The 21697-nt window shown below is 44.5% G+C and overlaps 5 protein-coding genes across 8 annotated transcripts; all 5 read left to right on the top strand.

Annotated features, from left to right (window-relative positions):
• The first annotated feature begins 25 nt into the window (after positions 1 to 25).
• LOC115758479 (ubiquitin carboxyl-terminal hydrolase) lies at positions 26 to 1223 on the top strand. Its single transcript, XM_030699156.1, has 4 exons — positions 26 to 127; positions 275 to 415; positions 502 to 650; positions 710 to 1223. The coding sequence occupies exons 1-4, from the start codon at positions 92 to 94 to the stop codon at positions 1071 to 1073; spliced, it is 690 nt and encodes a 229-aa protein (XP_030555016.1). The 5' UTR covers positions 26 to 91; the 3' UTR covers positions 1074 to 1223.
• Positions 1224 to 1269: 46 nt separating this feature from the next.
• Positions 1270 to 4437, top strand: LOC115758477 (2-phosphoxylose phosphatase 1). The gene is made up of 4 exons (XM_030699154.1): positions 1270 to 1644; positions 1705 to 2038; positions 2117 to 2257; positions 2848 to 4437. The coding sequence occupies exons 1-4, from the start codon at positions 1545 to 1547 to the stop codon at positions 4043 to 4045; spliced, it is 1773 nt and encodes a 590-aa protein (XP_030555014.1). The 5' UTR covers positions 1270 to 1544; the 3' UTR covers positions 4046 to 4437.
• A 4263-nt stretch (positions 4438 to 8700) lies between these two features.
• On the top strand, positions 8701 to 9982 carry LOC115758478 (mitochondrial uncoupling protein 4-like). The gene is made up of 2 exons (XM_030699155.1): positions 8701 to 9444; positions 9509 to 9982. The coding sequence occupies exons 1-2, from the start codon at positions 8814 to 8816 to the stop codon at positions 9862 to 9864; spliced, it is 987 nt and encodes a 328-aa protein (XP_030555015.1). The 5' UTR covers positions 8701 to 8813; the 3' UTR covers positions 9865 to 9982.
• A 7179-nt stretch (positions 9983 to 17161) lies between these two features.
• LOC115758794 (cytochrome c oxidase subunit 7A1, mitochondrial) lies at positions 17162 to 17726 on the top strand. The gene is made up of 3 exons (XM_030699567.1): positions 17162 to 17261; positions 17402 to 17472; positions 17531 to 17726. Exons 2-3 carry the CDS (start codon positions 17428 to 17430, stop codon positions 17672 to 17674), a joined length of 189 nt encoding a protein of 62 aa, XP_030555427.1. The 5' UTR covers positions 17162 to 17261; positions 17402 to 17427; the 3' UTR covers positions 17675 to 17726.
• Positions 17727 to 17861: 135 nt separating this feature from the next.
• Positions 17862 to 20513, top strand: LOC115759031 (coiled-coil domain-containing protein 28A). Of its 4 annotated transcripts, none has more exons than XM_030699848.1 (4): positions 17866 to 18067; positions 18138 to 18363; positions 19452 to 19796; positions 19854 to 20512. In XM_030699848.1, the coding sequence occupies exons 1-4, from the start codon at positions 17948 to 17950 to the stop codon at positions 20072 to 20074; spliced, it is 912 nt and encodes a 303-aa protein (XP_030555708.1). In that variant the 5' UTR covers positions 17866 to 17947; the 3' UTR covers positions 20075 to 20512. The 4 variants fall into 4 exon arrangements, with proteins under 4 accessions (XP_030555709.1, XP_030555707.1, XP_030555708.1 ...); XM_030699850.1 differs by having other exon boundaries at positions 17867 to 18067; positions 19719 to 19796; positions 19854 to 20511; XM_030699849.1 differs by having other exon boundaries at positions 17862 to 18067; positions 19719 to 20513.
• The last annotated feature ends 1184 nt before the right edge of the window (positions 20514 to 21697 follow it).

Genomic DNA, 21697 nt, shown 5'->3' with positions numbered 1-21697 from the left:
AAAAGTGCCGGTAATCATTGTCAGACATTTCTAAAATACATTCGTTCGAAGTTTGTCGTAAAGCGCTGCAAGTAAATTAATATTTTTTAAAATGTCGATCTGGACACCATTGGAATCCAACCCGGAGGTAAATGGTTATCTTTACTAATCTTGTAACAGTTAAAAATATATGAAAAAAGCTTGTAATTTGTTGTTGCTGTCGCTTGGCGAAATTCAATTTGATTTCCAATTGGCATATTAAAAAAGACGCCATGATGTCCGTGTCCCATTCCAGGTGCTGACCAAATACATACATAAGCTGGGCGTGTCGTCGGCCTGGTCTGTGACTGACGTCATCGGCCTGGACGAAGAGCTGCTGGCAATGCTGCCGCGTCCCGTGAAGGCCCTCATCTTGCTCTTTCCCATTAGCGAGGCTGTAGGTCCAACGCTTTTCGCCTGTCATTTTATATTTTCTAATGTGTATTTGTGTGGGTGTGGTTGTGTGTGTGCGTGTGCTTGCAGTATGAAAAACATCGCGCTGACGAGCACGAGCGCATCAAGGCTGCGGCTGAACCGGAAAAATATCCGGAAGATCTCTTTTATATGAAACAATTCACCCACAACGCCTGCGGCACCGTTGCCCTCATCCACAGCGTGGCCAATAATAAGGAGTAAGAGATTAGATATACATAAATATACGTATATGCTCAGCTATAGATATAATCCCCAGCATCGAAATAGCCGCCGGCGTTTTGAAGAATTTCTTGGAGAAGGGCGCCAACCTATCGCCCGAGGAACGCGGCCAGGCTCTAGAGCAGGACAACGCTTTTACCGAAGACCATCAGATGCTGGCCCAAGAGGGACAAACCGATGCCGGTGCCTATGAAACCGTTGTACATCATTTCATTGCACTGGTCAACAAGGAGAACACCCTATACGAGCTAGATGGACGCAAGTCGTACCCAATCAGTCACGGCAAGACCTCGGACGAGACCTTTTTGCTAGACGCTGCCAAGGTGTGCAAGGAGTTCATGGCACGCGATCCCGACGATGTGCGTTTCACCGTGCTGGCTCTGGCTGCCACACAGGAATAGAGCGCCCACCCAATCATCTAAAATATATACATCTAAATCTATTATATGATCTCTGATCTATACACATACGCCTATTTATATATTTGTAAGGCCGCGTTAGAAACGCTTCTGGCCATCATTATACGCATATTTAACCCGCACTTGAATGTATTTCGAATGTTTTACTTTTTGTGATTAAAGAACGCATGAGAACTGAACCCAGATGATGCTCCACCAACAGCTGTTTCCCAACGCCTGGCCACTGCGCATGCTCCTCAATGGGTTACGCTCCACGTAACTGTTTGACAGTTGTCAAACGTGGTTGCTTTTTTATTTTCTTGCCATCAAGTTGTGGATTCATAGGATTCATTTGCAGCTAACAGCGAACTGTAGAGCCCTCCAGTGTGCCCCGCCAGAATAACAGGATATTAAAACAGGATTAAAAAACACATTTATGTGTGGTCGCCGCCACTGCTCGGAGTCGTGTGAATCATGAAGCTGCTGCTCAAGGAGCTGACGCGTTTAACCACGCAGCATCGCACCTTCTACTGCTACATGTTTCTCAGCATATGGATCTTTCTACTGATAGCCGGTAAGTTACTGCCCAATCACGGCCAGCTAGCGGAGCTTATCAAAGCTTTTTTCTCGACAGGCATGTATCGCTACATGGGCAACGTTGAGCACAATAGCAGTCCGGGCAGCGGCGGCGGCAGTGGTGGCTATGGTCCTGGAACAGGCACTGCCAGCTCTGGTGGTGGTATTGGTGCTATTGACACCTCCAGCGCACAGCGTTTTGCCAGATATCGGGAACGCTGCGCATCGCTATCACAGTTGACGCGCATGGACGATGGCGGCATACTGGAGGGCTGGAAGCTGCAGGGTGTGCTCCTGGTCATCCGGCATGGGGATCGCGGCGCCATGTCCCATGTGCATGCCAATGGCATCAATTGTGGTGTGCCCGCCGATGGCGACAGCCTGGTCAACAGGTGAGTGAGAGACCACATGTGGCTAATGTCTGCTGCTGCTGCTCCTGCTTCCCGTTCACCTCAATTTTATGCCGGCAGGTATCGAAGCTTTCTACACAACTCCAGCAGCTCCGCCTCGGGCTCGAATCACATGTACTGGAGCAAGGTGGGTCCATTTCATGGCTTTCCGCTGCTCCCTGCCACGGAGCGCGGCTGTCCACTGGGCCAGCTAACATACAAGTAAGTCGTGTGACTTTGTGGCCAATCAATCAGTCAGTCAATCAATTAGGTTGTTCAGCAATTTGCCAGCAAATTAGTCACTCCGTCAATCAATCAATTAGGCAATTTATCAATCAAACAGTCAGTCACCAAATCATCACATTGTCAATCTATCAGTCACCTAACCAGTCAGTCTATCAATCAGTTGGGTCGTCAATCCGTCAGTCAGTCATCCAATCAGTCACTGTCAATCAATTAGTCAGCCAGCGTATCAATCACTCTATCAATCAGTCACCTGTCAATCAAGCAGTCAATCAATCAGCAAATCATTCAATTTTACTCTGTCGATCAATCAGCCAGTCAGCTAGCGCATTAATCACTCTATCAATCAATCAATCAGTCACTCAGTCAATCAATCAACTTTACTCTGTCAATCGATCAGTTTGTCAGCTAGCGCATCAATCACACTATCAATGATTGATTATCAGGCAGTAAATCAATCAACAAATCAGTCACTCTGTCAATCAATCAAGCAGTACAAATACTTTCATATTTAGATATATATACAAGTATAGAACGCTTTCACTCGCTCTCCCAATTTCCTTTCGCAGAGGGATTGCCCAATTGCTGCACGTGGGCGACATCATGCACCAGATCTATGCGCATCCGTTGGGGCTGCTGCTGAAGCCGAATACGCTGCGTGGATCCGTGGACACGACGCCGCACACGCTGCTCAACTCGGACGAGGTGGTTGTGTTCACGACGCGATATCGACGCACCTTTCAGTCGGCGCTGGCGCTGCTCTTCGCCCTGCTGCCGGCGGACAAGTGGCTGGCGCTTAATGTGCGCGAGTCTCACAGCATGGCCTTCTGCTTCGGCGACTGCAGCTGCGCCCAGACGCTGGTGCTGCGCAAGCGCTTGATGCAGCTGGCCGAACGCCAGCTGCTGCGCCGCGCCGACGTGCTCGGCGTGATGCAGTGGATCGGCGGCACGCTGCTGCAGCACACGGCTACGGAGGGTGGCGTCACGAATCCCTTCGAGGTGGTGGATGCCATGCTGACCGTGCTCTGCCATGATGCTGCCCTGCCCTGTCGCCGGCGGAATGTCAGCCAGCCGCTGAGCACGCTCGCCCACAATCCGGAGCTGGTGGATGTCATCAATATTGATCAGGATGAGACGGCGGCCAATTTGGTGCCACCTTTAGAGCCGGCGGAGGAGGAGCAGCTGGAGGCGGGGGATGCTGCGCCAAATGGCGAGCGCGCCGGCTGCGTGGAGGCATCCCACGTGGATGCGCTGATGTCCTTTGCCGACGAGCTATCGCTGCGCACCGCGCGACATGTCTACTACAAGCGTTCGGGACTGCTCCGCGCCTACGGCATGATCCGCCACATTGTGGGCTACATGCTCAAGATGATATCCGGGGATCGCACCAAGTTTGTGCTCTACTCCGGCCACGATTGCACCCTACAATATCTGACGGCCGCCTTGGGCATCCTCAACGACCAAGGCCAGACCATTGCCTATGCCTCCCGGCTGGCCTTCGAGGTGTACCGCAGCGAGGCGCACACGGACTACTATTTCCGTGTCGTGCACAATGGACGCGATGTCACCCAGCAGATCGACTTCTGCGAGGGCGGCAAGAGCCTGCGGGTGACGCGCGACAGTCGCGGCAACAAGGCCGATCTCTGTCCGATCGAAAACATCATACGCTTCCTGCACGAGGACTACTTCGCGCCGCTGAACGCCACCAACTTCAAGGAGGCCTGCGCCGCCTCCGTCGGCCCGCCAGCCAAGGCAAACGAGTTCTAGAGGGGCGTCGGGTTCCATTCCCGGCACTTTGTTGAACTGTGATAAGTAGTTAAGGGAGGAAACCCCAATCCCAACCACAGCCAGGCATATCAAGTCGATCGCACACTATGGCATAAGTATATTAGCAGAATTCTAGCTAAGACGTAATTCCTAGACCCATAAGTCCCGACAAACGATGCATATCAGTGCAATCCTGCACATATCTCTAGGTTAAGTTCTCTGAGGTGTAATACCTCTATGTATGTCTCTTACATATCAGCAACATATCATGTGCAACATTTACCTACAGTTTTCAACAATATATATACATATATTATACATATACAACTTTTGCCGAATTAAGTATTTAAATAAATGTTAACCCAAGCGAATAAAGAGTGTCATTCGACGGGCATTTAAAAGATTGATATCTATAGATTAAAAGAAATAAATAATATTATATCATATAACATACGACTTTGTATTCCAAATGATTCTAATCTTTCCGAAAACTCTTAAAATTCAAAGGTTACCAAACAGTGAAAAATAGTGAACACGACCAAAAAATATTATACGGCGAAATAAGTTGTCCGCCCAAGACAGCTGTCCTTCTATATAAAATAACTGCAGTTAATAACGGTTAATTTGTATTTGCTTAATTACATGCGGCCCCAAGCTGCTTCGCTGACGTCCAAACGTCGACTGACTGCAAGACTGTACAATGCATTTGCAATTTTGTGGCTCAGTTGAGTGCATTTCTACGTATTTGTGTGTGTGTGTGTTGGTGTGCTCACACACACACACAAACATTTAAGCGATGAGCAAAGGCTTTAAAACAGCTTCATGAGTGATAAAGCAAACGAGAGCAAAGGCCCCGCTAAAAGGGGCGCTGCGATGAAAGAACAAAAAGTACATAACGAGAAGAAAAAAACAACTGCGTCAGTGGAGAGTGGAGCCGTTATTACTTATCTGTGTGTGCGGTTGGGTGGAGTGGGGAGCACGCGCGCAAGTAACGCGGCGAATACAAACACACACACACACACATAGACAGACAGACGCAAACAGAGCGCACACTGTGAAGTGCGAGGAGTAGGCCAGAGGCGTGGTGGGAGGCAGCAAGGCAAACGAGCGCGCAATGAGCGTGTACAGAGACCGAGCGTCGATTGTACAGCGATTGTAATGTAAAATCGACGCTCTGCTTGCTGCTGCGACCCTGTTGACATTCAGTACATTTTGTTACTTTTGTGCACGCAGCTGGCGACGACGACGCCGACAATGACGCAGCACCAGAGCAGGCAGGAATTGTTGCCAGCCGCCGGACACGGCCGTAAAAGGCAGCTAGGTCCAACCCACCCACCCTTCCCCCACCCCGCTCACCGTTACGTCAAATTCAGCTGGTGCTGAAACGTGTAATGGACCCTAATGCTGTTGGTTGTGTTTTACGCCACGGTTCGTTCCGAGGACGTTCACGTGCTTGCTGTAAAACTGTGAAGCGCCGTTTACCATATCCACATCCACGTAATCGTTGTCGTAATGCTAATGCCAGCCCTGGGGCAATCGTCGCTCGCATGGTGCATGGTTGTGTTACATTGGGAAAAGGAGCCCAGAACTTGTAGCCACGTTGCACTTTGGCAAAAGCAACAAGTGTCTTGGCTCTAATTGAGTGTGTTCGACTAAAATATACCCTGTACTTTTAACTGAGATGCACATAACATAGACTTAATCCTCTATAAAAAATGTTCTTATAATATACGTAGCACTTAAGGGACCTCAGGGTTCTAGTCTGTTTTTAGACCAGCTCAACTTTGGATTATATTGTGTGCATCCTTCTGTTGGTTGCAAAAAGAGCCCGTTACACCTGCTACCACATAATATGGCTACAGGGTATTAAGCAAACGGCTAAAAAACGATTATTTGTACGCTTACATGTGTGCGTGTCGAAGAGAATGAGAGAGTGAGACTTGGGCGGGGCAGGTGCGCCCGCCTGGCGGGCAATCTCGCTGTCCGGACTGTGAATTGTGCACTCAAAGGCATTCAACATGAACATCTCACATTGGGAGCTGCGACGTCACCGTGCTCAGTTTGCTGCACGCCGTTGTCAATGCCTACGTCTCTTTCGTTGTATGTGTACTGGGGGTAGTTGGAGCGAGCAGCGAGATGCTGTCGATGTGTCCAAATCCAAAAAGTGCATTGCGGCCCCACTATTATCTTAATGTGCATCTCCCTCTCCTGCTCTTCTTAAATGCAGCAGTCAGTGTATGTGTGTGAGTGTGCATGTGCATGTGCATGTGAGTCTGAGTGTGGGTAAAGAAGAGTGCAATTGCTCGAGCACAGTGGCACAATGCTATTTGTAACTAGCGAAACATAATGCATACAGTTTTTGAGCACAAGAAAAAATCAATTTTGTTAAGTTTTTTTAATTAATTATAAGTATGGGATAGTTATAGCGAATCCCAAAGGAAAGTGTTTGTTAATAATAAGCAGTAAATTAGAATATTATTAAATATTATGATGGTTGTGATTTTGAGACACTGTAGCGCTAGCTATGTTCAATTGCATTGTGCTTTTGTACTCTATATCTCTCTTTAACTGTTCTCGCTCGCTCGCTCACGAAAACGTAAAAAGCTGCAATGCACAAACAAAAACACACACACACACACACTAACACAGAGAAGCGAGCCTGCCTCCCAATTGGCTTAGCGGCGACAAGGCGAGTGCAGCAACAAAAACAACAGCAGCAACTGTTGGCCCATGTGCATTGAGCAGGGGAACCGCTGGAGGGGCCATACTAAGAAATAAGAAAAAAGAAACAAAACTGAGTTTTGTTGATGCATGCACGCCTCTGTGTGTGTGAGTGTGTGCAAGTTTCTGTGTGTGTATGCGTGTATTGCTCTCTGCTCGCTGCGTGCATTTTTGTTACAAATGTCGGTGCCGTCTTTTGCTCAATGCTGCGGCTCTGTTACAAAATATTGGCGAAGAAAAATCATACAACGTTTTTTTTCAAACTTTTTTCAACCATTTTTCATCGGTACGCGTGCGCTGGTGTGAGTGTGTGAAGGGGACTTGAGCGCATACCTATTGCAGGCACTATGCATGCAAGGGCTGAGGCTCCTAGACCAACTCGCTGCCGCTGCTGCTGCTGGCCAATGCCTCCTACTGGATTTGGGGGAAAGCGTGTACAGGATTTTTCTTTTGAGCACAAAACGAGCAATAGACGAACCAGTTGGTCTTTGGTCGTTGGTCTATGCTGTCTGCGCTCTCCGTACGGGCTAGGCGACGTTGGCCATCTAATACAGCAAACCAAGAGTTTTTCCAAGCAGTCAAACTAGGCTCCCCATAGGCTCGGCACAACAGAGATGCCACCAGCCACCAGCTCCCCTCCACCCACCCCCTGCGCAGCGAAGATGCATTTTTCAAATGTGCGCAGCGGGGGGCGGCGGCGCATACAATTTTCCACGCAAACAGCTTGGCGGAGGAGCTGCACACACCAACACACACACGCACGCACACACACACACACACACATATATATATAGCTTGAGATAGTCAGAGTGGGAGAGGGAGCGGTAGAGGGAGAGGGCGCGATAGCTGCAGCTACGCGCACATAGAAGAAATTGCAACGAAGCGACGTCGTAATTGCGCCTCGCAGCGTAGCGAAGTGCACGTTGCCGAGCGGAGCGGAGGGGAGGGGAGGGGCGCGGGCAGGTGCATGCAATCGATGGGCGGTGCCCATAAGTTAACATATTTAGTAAGTACCTACGAGCAAGTACTCGCTTACATCTACACTTACTTAATTACACGACAACAACAACAACAACAACAGAATTGGCTGAGCGCCGACTTTCGCGCAGCTGGCAACGCTCTGCACCCAAGATTATGAACGTACCGGAGCACCAAAGAGCTCTACGTAGGGGAAATTCTATGGCAGCCGATTTGAATGGACAGCAGCTGGAATACGCTTGAAATGTTGTGGAGGGTATTCAAATTGTTCACGGCAAATATATATAGGTACATATCTATGTAGATATATGTATATATATATATATATATTTCTGAGGCAGGCTTGTACATCAATAAATACATATATGTATATATGTATGTATATATTTATGTACAGGTCTGCCTCTCAAGCTCAGTTTAGTTTTTCTATATATGTTATAGTCGGGCACATTATCAGATACATAGCTGTAAATGGAGAGATCTAATGAGTTAAAGCTTTCATGCATCTTTCATGTAGAAGTTTTTTCTAATTTTTCACAAAATACGCAAGAAATTAAAAAGAACGTATCCAATAGATTTACATACGTAGTTCCGTTTGTATGTTTAGAACATCTTAAGAAAGAAAAGATTTGGAAATTTTGAAATTTTCCAAAATGTGACTAGCTTTAAACCCAATTATAGACTTTATCCAAGCATATTTGTTAGAAGTCAATTTTGGCTAGAGATCAAATGGAAAAACATTATAGCTCGCAATTTGTATATGAAGATATATATACGGCTTGATATTTTTTCAGTACAACGGGCAGCTGGCAATCAAAAGTTCGACTTTAAATCTATGATCCACAAGGATTTGAACCAGCATGGATACACGAACCGAGTAGGCAGCTCTTGGGAAACTTGGCATACTGTTTTTTAAAGGACATGTTTGGGAAGGATAGTCGGATCAGCATGAGTATTTGAATCAAAATTGCTTTTTAAGTTTTCACTTTCTTAAATTGTATTTTCCAAATATTTATGTGTTTTATTAAATTGAAAGTCACCTATTTCCAGAATAGCTAGCGAGGAACCAATGGCTAAGCCGGATAGATGGCCGCTGGAAGGATATAGCGCGGTCGAGGTACATCACGTAGCACACTACGAGACATCGCGGCTGGTGGAGATCTGTGTAACTTCCTTTTTGTCCGCTGTCAATGCCGATTTAATTGTGTATCCACTGGACGTGACTAAGACGCGTCTGCAAATCCAGGGTGAGCACGGCAATCCGTACGCCAATATGGCCAAGTATCGTGGACTCTTCGGCACGGCGCTGGGCGTCATCAAGGAGGAGGGTTTCCTGAAGCTATATAGCGGCTTCTCGGCGCTGCTGCTGCGACATTCGTTTGTGTCCGGGCTCAAGATCGCCTCCTATGACTATCTCCGATCAAAATGGTCCGTGCGAACGGACGACAAGGTAACCATCAGCATGCCCTGCACAATGCTGGCGGGTCTCGTATCGGGCGCTTTATCCACGATCGCCAGCAATCCTTTGGATTTGGTCAAGCTGCAAATGCAGATGGAGAGCAAGCGCACCTTGCTGGGCATGCCGCCACGTTCCACCGGCATCCTGCAGGCGCTGCGATTCATCTATTCCCAGGGCGGACTGCGCAGCCTGTATCGCGGCCTCGGGCCCAATATAATGCGTGCCTCCCTCTTTTCGCTTGGTAAGAAGACGCCTCACATTATCCCCAAGCCATTTAATAGGTTATGGTTTTGCTGCTCCATCAGGCGGCATTAGCTTCTATGATTTGGGCAAGCACAATATCAAGAAACTTCTGAATAGCGAGGAAAATTTGCTGGTGCAATTCCTGGCCGCCATGGTGGCGGGATTTTTCTGCTCGGCGCTCAGCTCTCCGGCGGATGTGGTCAAGTCGCGCATCATGAATCAGCCCGTCGATGATCAGGGCAGACCCCTGCGCTATAAGAACAGCATGGATTGCCTGCAACAATTGGTCAAGGAGGAGGGCCCAATGGCCATTTATAAAGGTTTTATGCCCTATTGGATACGCTGTGGTCCTTGGTTTCTGGTATTCTGGATGTCATTCGAAGGCATACGACGTTTTAATGGATATGGCACGTTTTGAACATGATTTTTGTAGAATCATTACGCAGAATTGACAATTGGAATTTGGATTTTTTTTTTTAAGAAGATTTTTAAACATTTTTTGTGTAGTGCAATGAAGAGATACGTAGTGCAATAAAATTGTTTCAATACTGACTTTTTGTCGCACCACTTGGTTAATAAAGCTTAATAATAATGAAATTATTAGCAAAAATGCAAAATATAGTCACTGTTACGTGAACATAACCTGCAAAAGTCTCTGCCAAATACACCCGCTGCAAAATGCGCGCTGGCACAAAGCAGGGCGCCAGCAGAGAGTGCAATGCACTCAACTCTGCGTACATTGGCCCCAAAAAAACAACACACACACACACGCACACAGAGAGGCGGGCAGGCACATAAACGGTCACACTGCTTCGCTCACAAGCAGACGGATAACAGATAACAGATACAGGCATGCTAGGCACACACACAGACACACATACACACGCACACACACAGCAACAGCCAGCCAGTCGTACGCTAAGCAAGTTGTACGACCTTCCCCACATCGCCGTCTCGCTCGCACACCAGTCTCGGCCATTGACGTTACGTCTCAGGCAGCTGTTGAGCAGTGCTGTGCGCCTATTGAATTAACATCGCATGACGCAAAGTTCGCGGAACGTACATTTTTCCCAGATTTAACACGAATGGCGAGCGGCAGCGGCAGCGGCGCATTCGCCATTCAAATTTGGCGTTAACATAGAAAATCGTTAGAAACGAACGCAGCAGCTACCAAGTTTTCATAGAAATAGCAAAAGACTGGCCGCAACTTTACGCCCAGCCAGGTGAATAGATGCGGCTAGAGTTGGAGTTGGAGCTGGAGCTGAAGCTGGAGTTGGTGCTGGGAGCTGGAAACTGGGGTCTCTTCTAGCTGGGCACGAGTTAAGTTTGGAGTTGCCACATTGCACAGAGAGAGAGAGAGAGAGAGAGAGAGAGAGAGACACACGCACACGTGCACATGCACAATAACATTTGCGAGGGATCGCTGTAAAATTAACATAACAAAAGGCGGCAACTTTCGAATTACATATAATTTTATGGCGAAAGCGTATGTAATCGCTTTTTTTTTCTCTTTTTTCTTTCTGTATGTACAATTTGTTGTCGCATGGCATTTCTTGAAGCCTGTTCGTTTATATTTTAAACATACAAACCAAATAATCGCATAATAATAGCCACAAAGTTCACGTGTGCAGCTGTGTGTGTGCGTGTGTTTGTTGTGCCCATAAATAAAATAATATTTTATATGGAGCTACATTTAAAAAATTGGTTTGAGTTACGGTTTTGGGGTTTAAACGTTTTGTGGCACGCCTTCTAAAATTATAATTTATTATTATTATATTTCGTTTGCTTAATTACACCAGGAAAACAGAAGTCGTACAGCGCACAGTGATACACACACACACAGACACACACACACACACACACACAGACACTCAACGCTAGACAAACAGGGTGGCAGATGAATAGAGTGCTCCATGAGTACTCCGCCCCGCGCCCCAGTCAAAACCGCGAATTCCATTTTGCCAGTCATCTGTGATTGAGCAAAAAATCGAAAAAGATGGCTACTAACAGCGCGGGCTAACAGAAAACATAGACAGAGGCGCCCGTCAGTGTGTGGGGAACGCGCAATTGGGGAACATACAACGGGGAGCTGCCCCTCCGACCCAGCGCAGCCCATGGGCTGACGTTGGTTTCTCCGCTAAGGGGCGCGGCGCCAAAGACCTTCTCAAGGCTGACTGACAAACACATTGGGGCCGGCACATTTAATCCAACAAAGGCACAGCGCGCGCACACACGTCGACATGGGGAAGTCTTGACTGCCGGAACAGGCGCACAGCAATGCCGAAAAGCTTGGCAGAGTGCAAACAACTCGCGATAGCAACAAACGCATTGCCCCTCCCAACTGTGCGCCGCTGCCAACCGAACGTTTCACTTGTCTCGTTATGTCATACGCCCGTGCCTCAAACTGTGATTTAACGGAACAGTGGCGCCGCTGTAAGCATTCCGGCTAATCTCTCAAAGGTCCATGGATACTTGGCTGTACAATAAATCTATCGATTTGGGAATAGAGTGACAAATGTCGTTGGGCTAGGTGCCAGATCTGAATCTTAGAGATAGAATTAGATTTTTTTTTATTAAAAAGTATGTATACCCAAATTATTTCCTGGTCCTTAGCACAACGTACACCCTCTGCCCTAGAGCTTCTTATCCAAACAACTTCGTTGTTTAATGCCCGTAAAAATATATTTAGCTATCGATAATTTTTCAAAAAGTCCAATTCTCTCCGATTTCAAGCTCATTTAGCTGAGTAGCTTATTTTATAATTTATTTTTAAGCAGGGGAATAGTCACTATAACATTTCACACTTATAATGTGATCAAATATTTTGTAATATTTTGTGCAAGGACTAAGCCAGAAAGTCCTTTACAGCTAAAAATCACAGTACAGAAATCCTTTGCACGCGCGCCTCTGTTGTTTCGCAAATTGCATTGCCGAATTCTTTGCCCAAATGACATCGACATCCCATCTGTTTTTAGCAGGTCTAACACACCCTCTCCCCCTCGCGCGCACCCACACACGTATAGATACTGGGGCAGCGTCGTCGTTAAAAGTTTGTAACATTGAGCAGGGGTAAGAGAGCTGAACACAGCGTACATTGGGGGCCAAAGGACACTTTCATTTCATGCCAAGCGAGAGAGTAAACAATTTTTAGTGAAATTTTCGAATAGGCGAACAGCAAATTTGTAGGGCGTACGCTGCCCCGTTTGCCAGCAGCGACGCCGACGCCAACGACGACGACGACGCCAATGATGATGATACATACTATAAGCTCCGTGTGCGCTGTGCCCGCCCCATATACATTTTGTTCTAAATGATGACGGGAGCAGCAGGCAGAGCAGGCAGCAGGCAGAGCAGGCCGCAGCCACTTAGATGATAAAAAAGCACACAACACACATAACAACATTCGGCACACGGACAGGGGGCGATTGAGGCAAATCGCACGCACACAAGCAACAAGGTGATTCTGTTTGATTGGGGTTGGGTCAGCTCGTTTGGCTCGCGCTCGCGCTCGCTCTCTCGCCCTCTCCCTCTCGCACACACGACATTGACTTTGAAACACATTTGACAGCAGCAACAGCAAATGCCAAACAGCTTGCGATCACTGCAAAAGAAGAAGAACAACAACAGAACACTTGGAGGGGAAAAAAACGGGCGGCTAAGCAAACATTTCAGTAGGTTCTCTCGCTCTCTCGCCCTCTTCCTCTCTCTGTCCCTCTTTCAAGGGCAACTAATTAGCATTTGAGGTAACCAAAAAACCGAAACGCACACACAACAGCAAACGCAAAATACCACCACACAACCCTCTCTCACTCTCCCACTCGCCCACTCTATCGCTCTCTTCAAAATACGCGCGAGAACAGCTACGTCTAATTCACCTCGGCGGCGCATGTTAAAGAGGTAATGAACTTGCACACGGCCTCTCTGATTCGCCGTTTGTCTGTGTGTGTGCGTAGGCATGTATGCGCGTATGTGTGTGTAAGCTTATTTCATTGTCAAGGTAACCGCATACAAACATATACACTCAACAAGGCACTCGCATTCACAGTGACTGTTGGCGTTTTTTGCTCAGCAGCGTGCTGTTCATTTCTGCGTCACTGTTACCGTTAAAACTTAAACTTAAAACAGTTCAAACATTTTTTACAACATCCCCCATTCGAAAGCAAAATCGCACAGCGTACCATACTTGCGGCCCCTTTGAATGCTGTGCCAGCCGACAAACTCAAGTGAATTGGTCAAGTATTCACTGTACTAGACTAAAACGAATGGACCCATTCATTTGGGAGTTGTCCAACACTAGCGACAGAAGCGGAGAGGCTCTGGAGTTGCAGTTAGCTTAAATGCGCAAAAACTTATGAATAAGCTTGAGTTGAGTTAAAAACGAACACTAAACATGTATAACTGTTCTTGGCCCCGTTTAATATATTTAAAATAAGCAAAACATAAATAATACAGCAGTAGATCATGCCCACTGTAAGTTAGTTACAACTTTGTATTCAAAAGTCGAATTGGAATATCGATTGCACTCATGTGCATATACTCGTATGAATCATATGTATGTATGAATATTGTATGCACAACATTTAAATAAGCATTGAATGTATCCAAATAATATGCTTTTCGTTTAAGCACTCATTCAAACCCATAACAAGCCCATAATAAAACCCATAAGCAAATCCCATCATGGCTTACATGAGAGGGTCCTTCGTTTTTGTGTACCCACTCACAGTGTATCCGCACTCGACAGAGTATGGCAACAAGCGAGTGCGAGTGCGAGTGCGAGTACGAGTGCGAGTACGAGTACGGCTACGAGTACACGAGCGAGCGAGTGAGTGAATAGTGTGAATGCGTTATATTCGTAGCGGTTTTGTGAATTTTTCAGCAGGCGCACAGCGGCGAGCAGCAGGCGTAAGATGCGCATTTGATTCACTTCGGGCGATTTCGTTGAGCAACTGTGAATGCCAAAAGCGGCGAGCTGCGTGCCAGCAGTGCGAGCGGGACAACCATATACGACCAGCCATATGTTTGCCGTGTTCTCGTCGGGCGGCAGCGCTGTATATGTTTGCCGCCATTGCTGAGCCCCTGTTAACTGTTTTAGTTAAAGAGCAATCCATTTTGTTTTGCGAAAAGGAAAAGGAGTAGACGACAGGCCGCATTTGTTGTTGCTGTCGCAGTCGAACTGCGGGCGAGTGAGCCGCAAACAAAAAGGAAGCAGCAGCTGCAGAGCGTATAATATACCACGACTCCAATTGGAAACATCAACTATGCCAATTGGATTTATAACAAAACTAATAAGCTTAAGTTATTTAAACGTGCTGACAATAATAATAAGTTGTGAACACCCAATTGAGTTTTTTTTTTGCGTCGGCCTTTCTTAAGCTTTAAGCGCATCGAAATTTAGACTTTTAAAAGCTAAAATAATAATTTGCCAAAGTGTCTTCGCATGCTTCGGGCAAAGCTTTAATTATTTTGAACGCTGCGATATGTAAACAAACTATATATGTACATATATTTATATACTATATTTTCATATACATATGTATTAATAATAATATAATTTAATAACAATTTGCCGCATTCTTCGCAGCGTCGCTTTTTAAGCTCGCTTCTCAGAACTTTTGCGGCTGCCCCCCCCCCTCTCCCCCCTTCCCCTGTGCCACTGTAAATAAGCTCGTGTTGATGAGGCCGGGTTTGTTTGACGCTGCGCCCATATAAGGGATTCAGTTTTTGGCTTTTTTCTGATAAAAACTTTCAAATCCGACAAGCACAGAAAAGCATTAACTGTGCTTTTCACACCACAGAGACGTGTGTGTGTGTGTGTGCTTTTTATTTAACAATGTTATTTGTTGCTGCAATTGAGCTCAATATTATGAAATTTTAAATTTAATTTGTTATGAATAAATATATTAAAAAAAAAAGATGAAAATATATAAATAAAAAAAAATGAGAAAAAAATGTTTTTTAAATTTCCTTTAAGTCTATATAAATTATTTTTTTTTTTTTTCAATTAATTTAAATTGAATAAAAGTGATTTCATGGCACAAAAAAAAAAGATCATATTTATTTTTTAGTTTTTAAATATTTCAATTATAAAGAAAGACTCATAGAAATGAAATGTAATAACTTAGAATTTTATATCTAATAACTCAATCATTTATGAAGATAAATAAAACAATTTATATCTTATTTTTAATTCTAGATCTCAAGCTCTTTTGGTTAATTTCTTTAGTAATAAAATTCATTGAGAGATGTTCAAAGATCTATTGAAAAATTAGTATTGTTTATTTATTTATATAAAGTCAATTCGACTTGAAATAATATTCAAAAGAAAAAAATGGTTCCCAGTTCTTTCAGATGCAAACTATGCGGGGCTTTTGGATAAAGTTCTCTGCTCTGAGCACGATAGAACCCAGAAAACTTTTACTTACATATACATACATACATACATATGTATGCATGTGCATGCGTGTGTGTGTGTGTGTGCGCCTGCTTGTAACTCGAGCAGCTTGCGGAAACAAGTTTAAGTTTGGAACTTAAAATATTAGCTTGAACTTTTTTGAAACGCACAGCGCGGCGGTAGGGGAGGAAGGGGGAGGCGGGGAAGAGCGTGCATAAGAAGAATCGCACATGGCAATAAAAGCACTCGGCGACGGAGGTGAACTTGGCAGATTTAACTTTTTTCAAGTTTCGGAAAACCAAAGTTGCGCTGCAGCCGCGCGCTCAGTCGCTGCCGCCGTCGCTGCCGCAGTCGGCGTCGGCGTCGGCGTCATTGTCGCTTTTGCAACTTTGGCAAGTTAATTTCGTTTGGAAGCTACAGATTTTGAAAGTTCTTGTACTGGGAGCTAAAAATCGACAAAGGCTTTAGCAGGGCGATATTTGATGTCTGTGTGTTGATTTTCGAACAGCTTGTGGGCGCGCCAAGGCGGGGCGGCGCGGCGGGCTGCGATCCGCCATTCGAGCCAGCGTAAGCGTTTATTTTGGCGAGAGCTTAAACAGCTTTTGCCTTTCATACAAATTATATTTCTTTGTTGCGCAACACAAAACAAAGAAGAAACAAAAAGCCACAATGCGACATCAGAAATGACGTTTCATTTTGAATTTTGTCAAAAAAAAAAAATCACCAAATTCGAAAACACGCGTGCAATTTGTTTTACGGCCGGGTTTCAACGCTCTCGTTGAATTCTGCTGCCGACTTCGTTGTGTCTACAAATTTAGTTTGCACGCACGACAACGAAAAAATTGCACAACTCATTCGGTGTAGAATTATTGTAATCCCCACCAGGCGCCCAAAATCGTCGACTAGCTAGCTAGCGGCCGGACCCAAAATGACGGCAAACTGCTTCGGAGTGCTTTTGCGGCCAACGCAATGCTTTCGGTTGCGTGCGTGCGAGCGAGACAACATCTGTGCTTAGCTTTTGCGACGCAGCAAGCTTGCGCGCTCGCACACACGTCGCGCTGCGGCGCATCGAAACGTTGTGGACAGAAAACGTTATTCGCTGTCTGCTTTCGCTGGGCGCCTGTTGAAAAATTCACAAAAAGCCAAAATAGCGCGAACGGAACCGTACAAATCGAAAAACGGACGTTCACAACGTCCCTCGGTCGTTCACATGCCGCCTAATTTGAATTGCGACGGTTGCGAGCCATTTTCTCTGATTGTTGTGTGGCATTTGATTTCGCTTTTTCTGAACTGAAAAACGCTGCCAGCTGGCAACACTGGCTGCTGGCAGTTGCAGTTGCACGCCAACTGTGAATTATTTCTATTTTTAACAGTTCGCAACATCAGAAATTGTTGCAGCATTCAAGAAGTTGTGTCTTCGGGTAAGTTCTTTTAATTGCAGTTTAAAATTTACTGGTAAAATGTGGAAATTCACCACGAGCCAGACTAATAATTGTGACTGCATAAATAAGTTTTGCTTTGTTTAAACACACTTTAATTATTGCAATTAATGCATTTTCAGCCATTACATAATACCTATTCGAAATAATGGCGTTACCCGAGGGTTTGGCTAGCAAAATGAAGACTTTCCAGGCATGTTAAGCAATTATATTTATATATTTAAACAGTTGATTGAAATCAATTTTAACAGGCTCACAATGATCTGCCCGTGTTCCTAAAGGGCGGACCCCCCGACAAGATTCTATTTGGCATTACTGCAGCTCTGTGCGGCGTGGGCTTAGTAAGCATTGTACATATGATCTACACAATGGGTTTTGCCAAGAAGAAGGCATAATAGCAAATAGCTTTAATAGCTTATTAAATATGTGCAATTAAACTAACTGAAACTAAACTTGATTTATTTGAATTTGGCGCCAAATTGAATAGTTGTAGCTAGCGCCCTGTGCGAACTGAGTTCAGTGTTGGTTAAGTCTGTTCAACATGTGGTCACTCTAAATTGTTAACAGCTGATTGCTTGTGCACGCAAATTGTGAATGGTCAAACGCACACAAAGCCAACAATCTTTTTGTGCTGGGAAAACAGTTTTAAAAACATAAGTAATTTGCAAATGGAGCCAAACGATGAGGTTGTGGAGCGCCAAAAACTGGTGCCAAACGATGTGGAGACCGAGGAGGAAGCAAAATCAGCACAAACACCTGCCACGCCCGTTGCCGTGCCAAAGATTAATGTAAAGTACACGCCCAAAATACACAATTTCCGCCCACCCCCATTTCAATTTAGATTTGTTTATCACTCAGATCAAAGGCATTTCCAGCGGCGAAACAACGCGTAGCCGCAACTCTGCCTCCTGCTCAATCGAGCGCACCATATCAGAGAAGGGCCAGGGTCAACAGCAACCGCCTTCCGCCAAAACCACGGTGCAGTACGTCAACGAGCGCCGGCCACGCCCGCACGCCCCCAGCAGCAATGCGGCTGGCGAGGAGCGCTTCGAATTCAAAACACGTCCACGCAAATTGCTTAAAGGTAAACCGGACACTGGCCAAATACTTGCTTTCGTTTTCTTCCAGTCGCTGTGGACGCACGAGTTCCTAGAGGAGCGCAGTTCCGTGTTAATTCTGTTTAGCGGCGGCCTTGATAAGCCAATCTGGCTATGACGCACTCCACACCATATGTTCAATATATATCACTTTCACACACACGCACACACACACACACACACACACACATACACGCACACACCTAGTTAAGCTGTCAACTGGCAGCTCCCCTTTTGGGTCGGCAGGCAACATGTCCGTGGCACTTGGCCTTTTGTGCTGTGCGGCGCCAGTTGCAGCTTTATAATTAGATTTGTGTGCTACAAGTTTTAGAAAATATTGTCATCATTATTATTGGCTTTGCGTTCGCTTAAAACTACTTTAAGTGAGAAGATATAATTAGAATATGTAAGAGCTCATAGAGGAGCATTCATGTGTGGCTTGTGCAGCCAATCGCCAATTATAATATGTTTGGCCTTAAATACAGGTATTGAGCACCTGGTTATTGGTGCTTTGTTGAGCAAGACACGATAACTTAAAGATTTTGTGGTACTCGATTTAAAGTGTTTGCTGTAAGAGCATTAAATCATTGTCCTATCAAATGTACAGGAAGTCAGATATAGAAGCTAAAAGTTTCGATAAGTCTACATAAAAGATGTTATTCAAAATATATAAAAGTTTTTGTAGTAATGTTCATAGCTTAACAATTGAAATCTAAAAGGAAATCCAAGCCTAATTGTTTTATAACTCAATATGTTTTAAGTTTCATAGCTTTAGTATGATTCAGCAAAGTTGTTCAAAACTTAGGCTACTTTTAAAGCAATTGAACAACTCGAATTATGTTTTCTAAACAATATGCTTTACTAATATGGTCAGCAAAAGGATCACATATATCATAGTTATACATAGACAATTTATTTTTTAGCTGCTTAGAGGTTTGTTTAAGAGCTCCCATTTAAATTTCGTAGGCAGCTTTTTATTTGTATTTGATTTTGTGACATTTTTTGTTTTTGTTTTATTTTTTTTCAATTTATTTTCATGGTTCTTATGATTTTGCTGCTGTCATGGCACATGCAGATGGCAACCGTCAGCTGGAGCCAACGCACAGCAGCGAGCAAAGCTTGAACAGCATAACGCTGGTCAGCAGCGAGTGGCTAGCCCCCGATACCAACAACACCATCCCCAACAACAACAACAACAACAACAATGATAGCACAAAATCAAACAACAACACAAATACAAAGCCGCCGCCGCCGCAGATGCCAATCCCAATGGCAGACGCGAGCGTCCACAGCGACAAGTTTGACGATCGTCCTATTAAACATCATTCCTTTGTCTCTGAAGTGCCCGATGTGAAGCATATGGAGCGTGCGCTGCTCGGACTACTCGATGACTTTCATTCCGGCAAACTGAAGGCATTTGGTATGCATTTTGTATATACATTTAAATGGCATTTAATTCAAATCAATTCCAACGCAGGCTCTGGCTGCACCATGGACCAGATGACCAAGATACGCGAACAGCAGGAAAGTTTGGCTAAATTGCATTTTGAGCTGGCCGCCGCCGAGGAGGATTCACTGGAGCATGGCAACGAGTTCAATACGAGTCGCGCGCAGGAGAACATGCTGCAGCTGATGCAGCGCCTCGAACAGCTGTCCATCTCCATTGAGCAGCTGCAGACGAGCCATACGGGCCTCTGAGATTTGGCCAAGCTGCAGCCAGCATCCACACTGTACGATCGACTGCTGCTGCTGCTCTGATCCGGCACTGGGCAGTATACGATGAACCAGCTGCTAGGGCCCAGCACTTTGTGTACATAAGTTATACGTTTAATTTGTACGATTTTTGATAAGCTTCCAATTTCTACATAAACTAGTTAAGCAGTGATTGTGAATTATTTTAGTGTTACAATTTTGCTAGACAAATGAATTAAGTGCACATTGCTTATATAGAAACATATATTTTACATGTAGCATAGTGTAGTCGCATAGTTTACTACTCTTTGACGGTGCCAACACACGGATGCACTACAATAGTTTTTTTCCACTGACAAGCTTCGATTTTACTGAAATCTGTTCAATTAATTATTGTTTTGTTATAGTTATTTGCAATATAAACAAACGAAAAAGCATTAAAAGTTATCACTTTTATATAACTGAAATTCAATGCAATTTGTTATTTAAGTAGTTAATTCCTTTTGACAGGTGGGAAGTAAGGACTGCAAAGTGCCAACAATATGAATGGTTCATTGTGAATAAAGTGTTTGAATTTCCCGCCATGAACTAGTTCGGAACCAATTTAAGAAAAATTAAAGCCAAGCATGAACCACCAGAGTTTTGAAAACCCAATTCTTGATCAACAAATATTCTCGCTTAAACTAGAAACTTCGGATATTTGTTGACAATTTTTGATCATTTCAATTGAATGTTATTTTAAAGGTAAACAAATTTATTCCATTTTAAAATATGTTAAAAAAGCCGAAAAAAAATATAAATTTGTAAAATGTTCAAATGAATTATTTAAAGTGTTCAATTGAAGTATTTAAAATAAGACTTGAGATTTGAACCTGTGACAAATTAGGTAAAGAGTTTGAATAATTTTGAATTGCTTTTATATTATTAAAAATATGCGAAAATTAGATGATTTTTTCATAAGATAAGATAAGATTTGAAGTTTGAACCAGTGAAAATCAGGTTAAAGGTTCAAATCCTCAGTCGCAACAAAAATCCCTTAACAAATTACTTTGTAGGCTGTCAACGCCTTGGCCCATGTTACTTTCGGAATTCCGCATAACATCAACAAAATTGTCGTAAACAATAAGTTCATCCGGCTTGGCGGCCTTTCAAGAAACAAAATAATACCATAATAATAGTGCCCATCTTGACGAGAATTCGGTTTTGCATGCACAATTTGTTTGGGCCGCGTATGGATCCGTGGGCATGGCATATTGAGGATCGGGCATTGTGCCCAACCTTTGGACAAGTGCATTTGTACATAGGAAATTTGTTTGCTTGTCGCTTAATTTATGCATTTGCATTCAGCTGGTGTCCACTTCACTTGGACTTGTCATCATCGTCGTCGTCGTCGTCATTCTCCGCGTCTTCATGTTCTTATTGTCGTTGTGTGTTTGTGATCGGTAAAAGTAATTTGTGGCTCGTTCTTCTTTCTTTTTCATGTTCTGTTTAAATCCGGGTTTCAAATAACAAGAATCATGCACCGCGAGAAATTTCTTTGTAAGCATTTTTTCGAAAATAAATTTCTATAAAATATAAAGTTTTTTATCCGGAAATTCAATACAATTTTTCTAAAAAGAACAGAACCTT

The sequence above is a fragment of the Drosophila novamexicana genome, unplaced genomic scaffold (genome assembly GCF_003285875.2).
Source record: "Drosophila novamexicana strain 15010-1031.04,08,12 unplaced genomic scaffold, DnovRS2.1 tig00000193-arrow-pilon, whole genome shotgun sequence".
Lineage (NCBI taxonomy): Eukaryota > Metazoa > Arthropoda > Insecta > Diptera > Drosophilidae > Drosophila > Drosophila novamexicana.
This window is presented reverse-complemented; position numbering and strand designations above follow the sequence as displayed.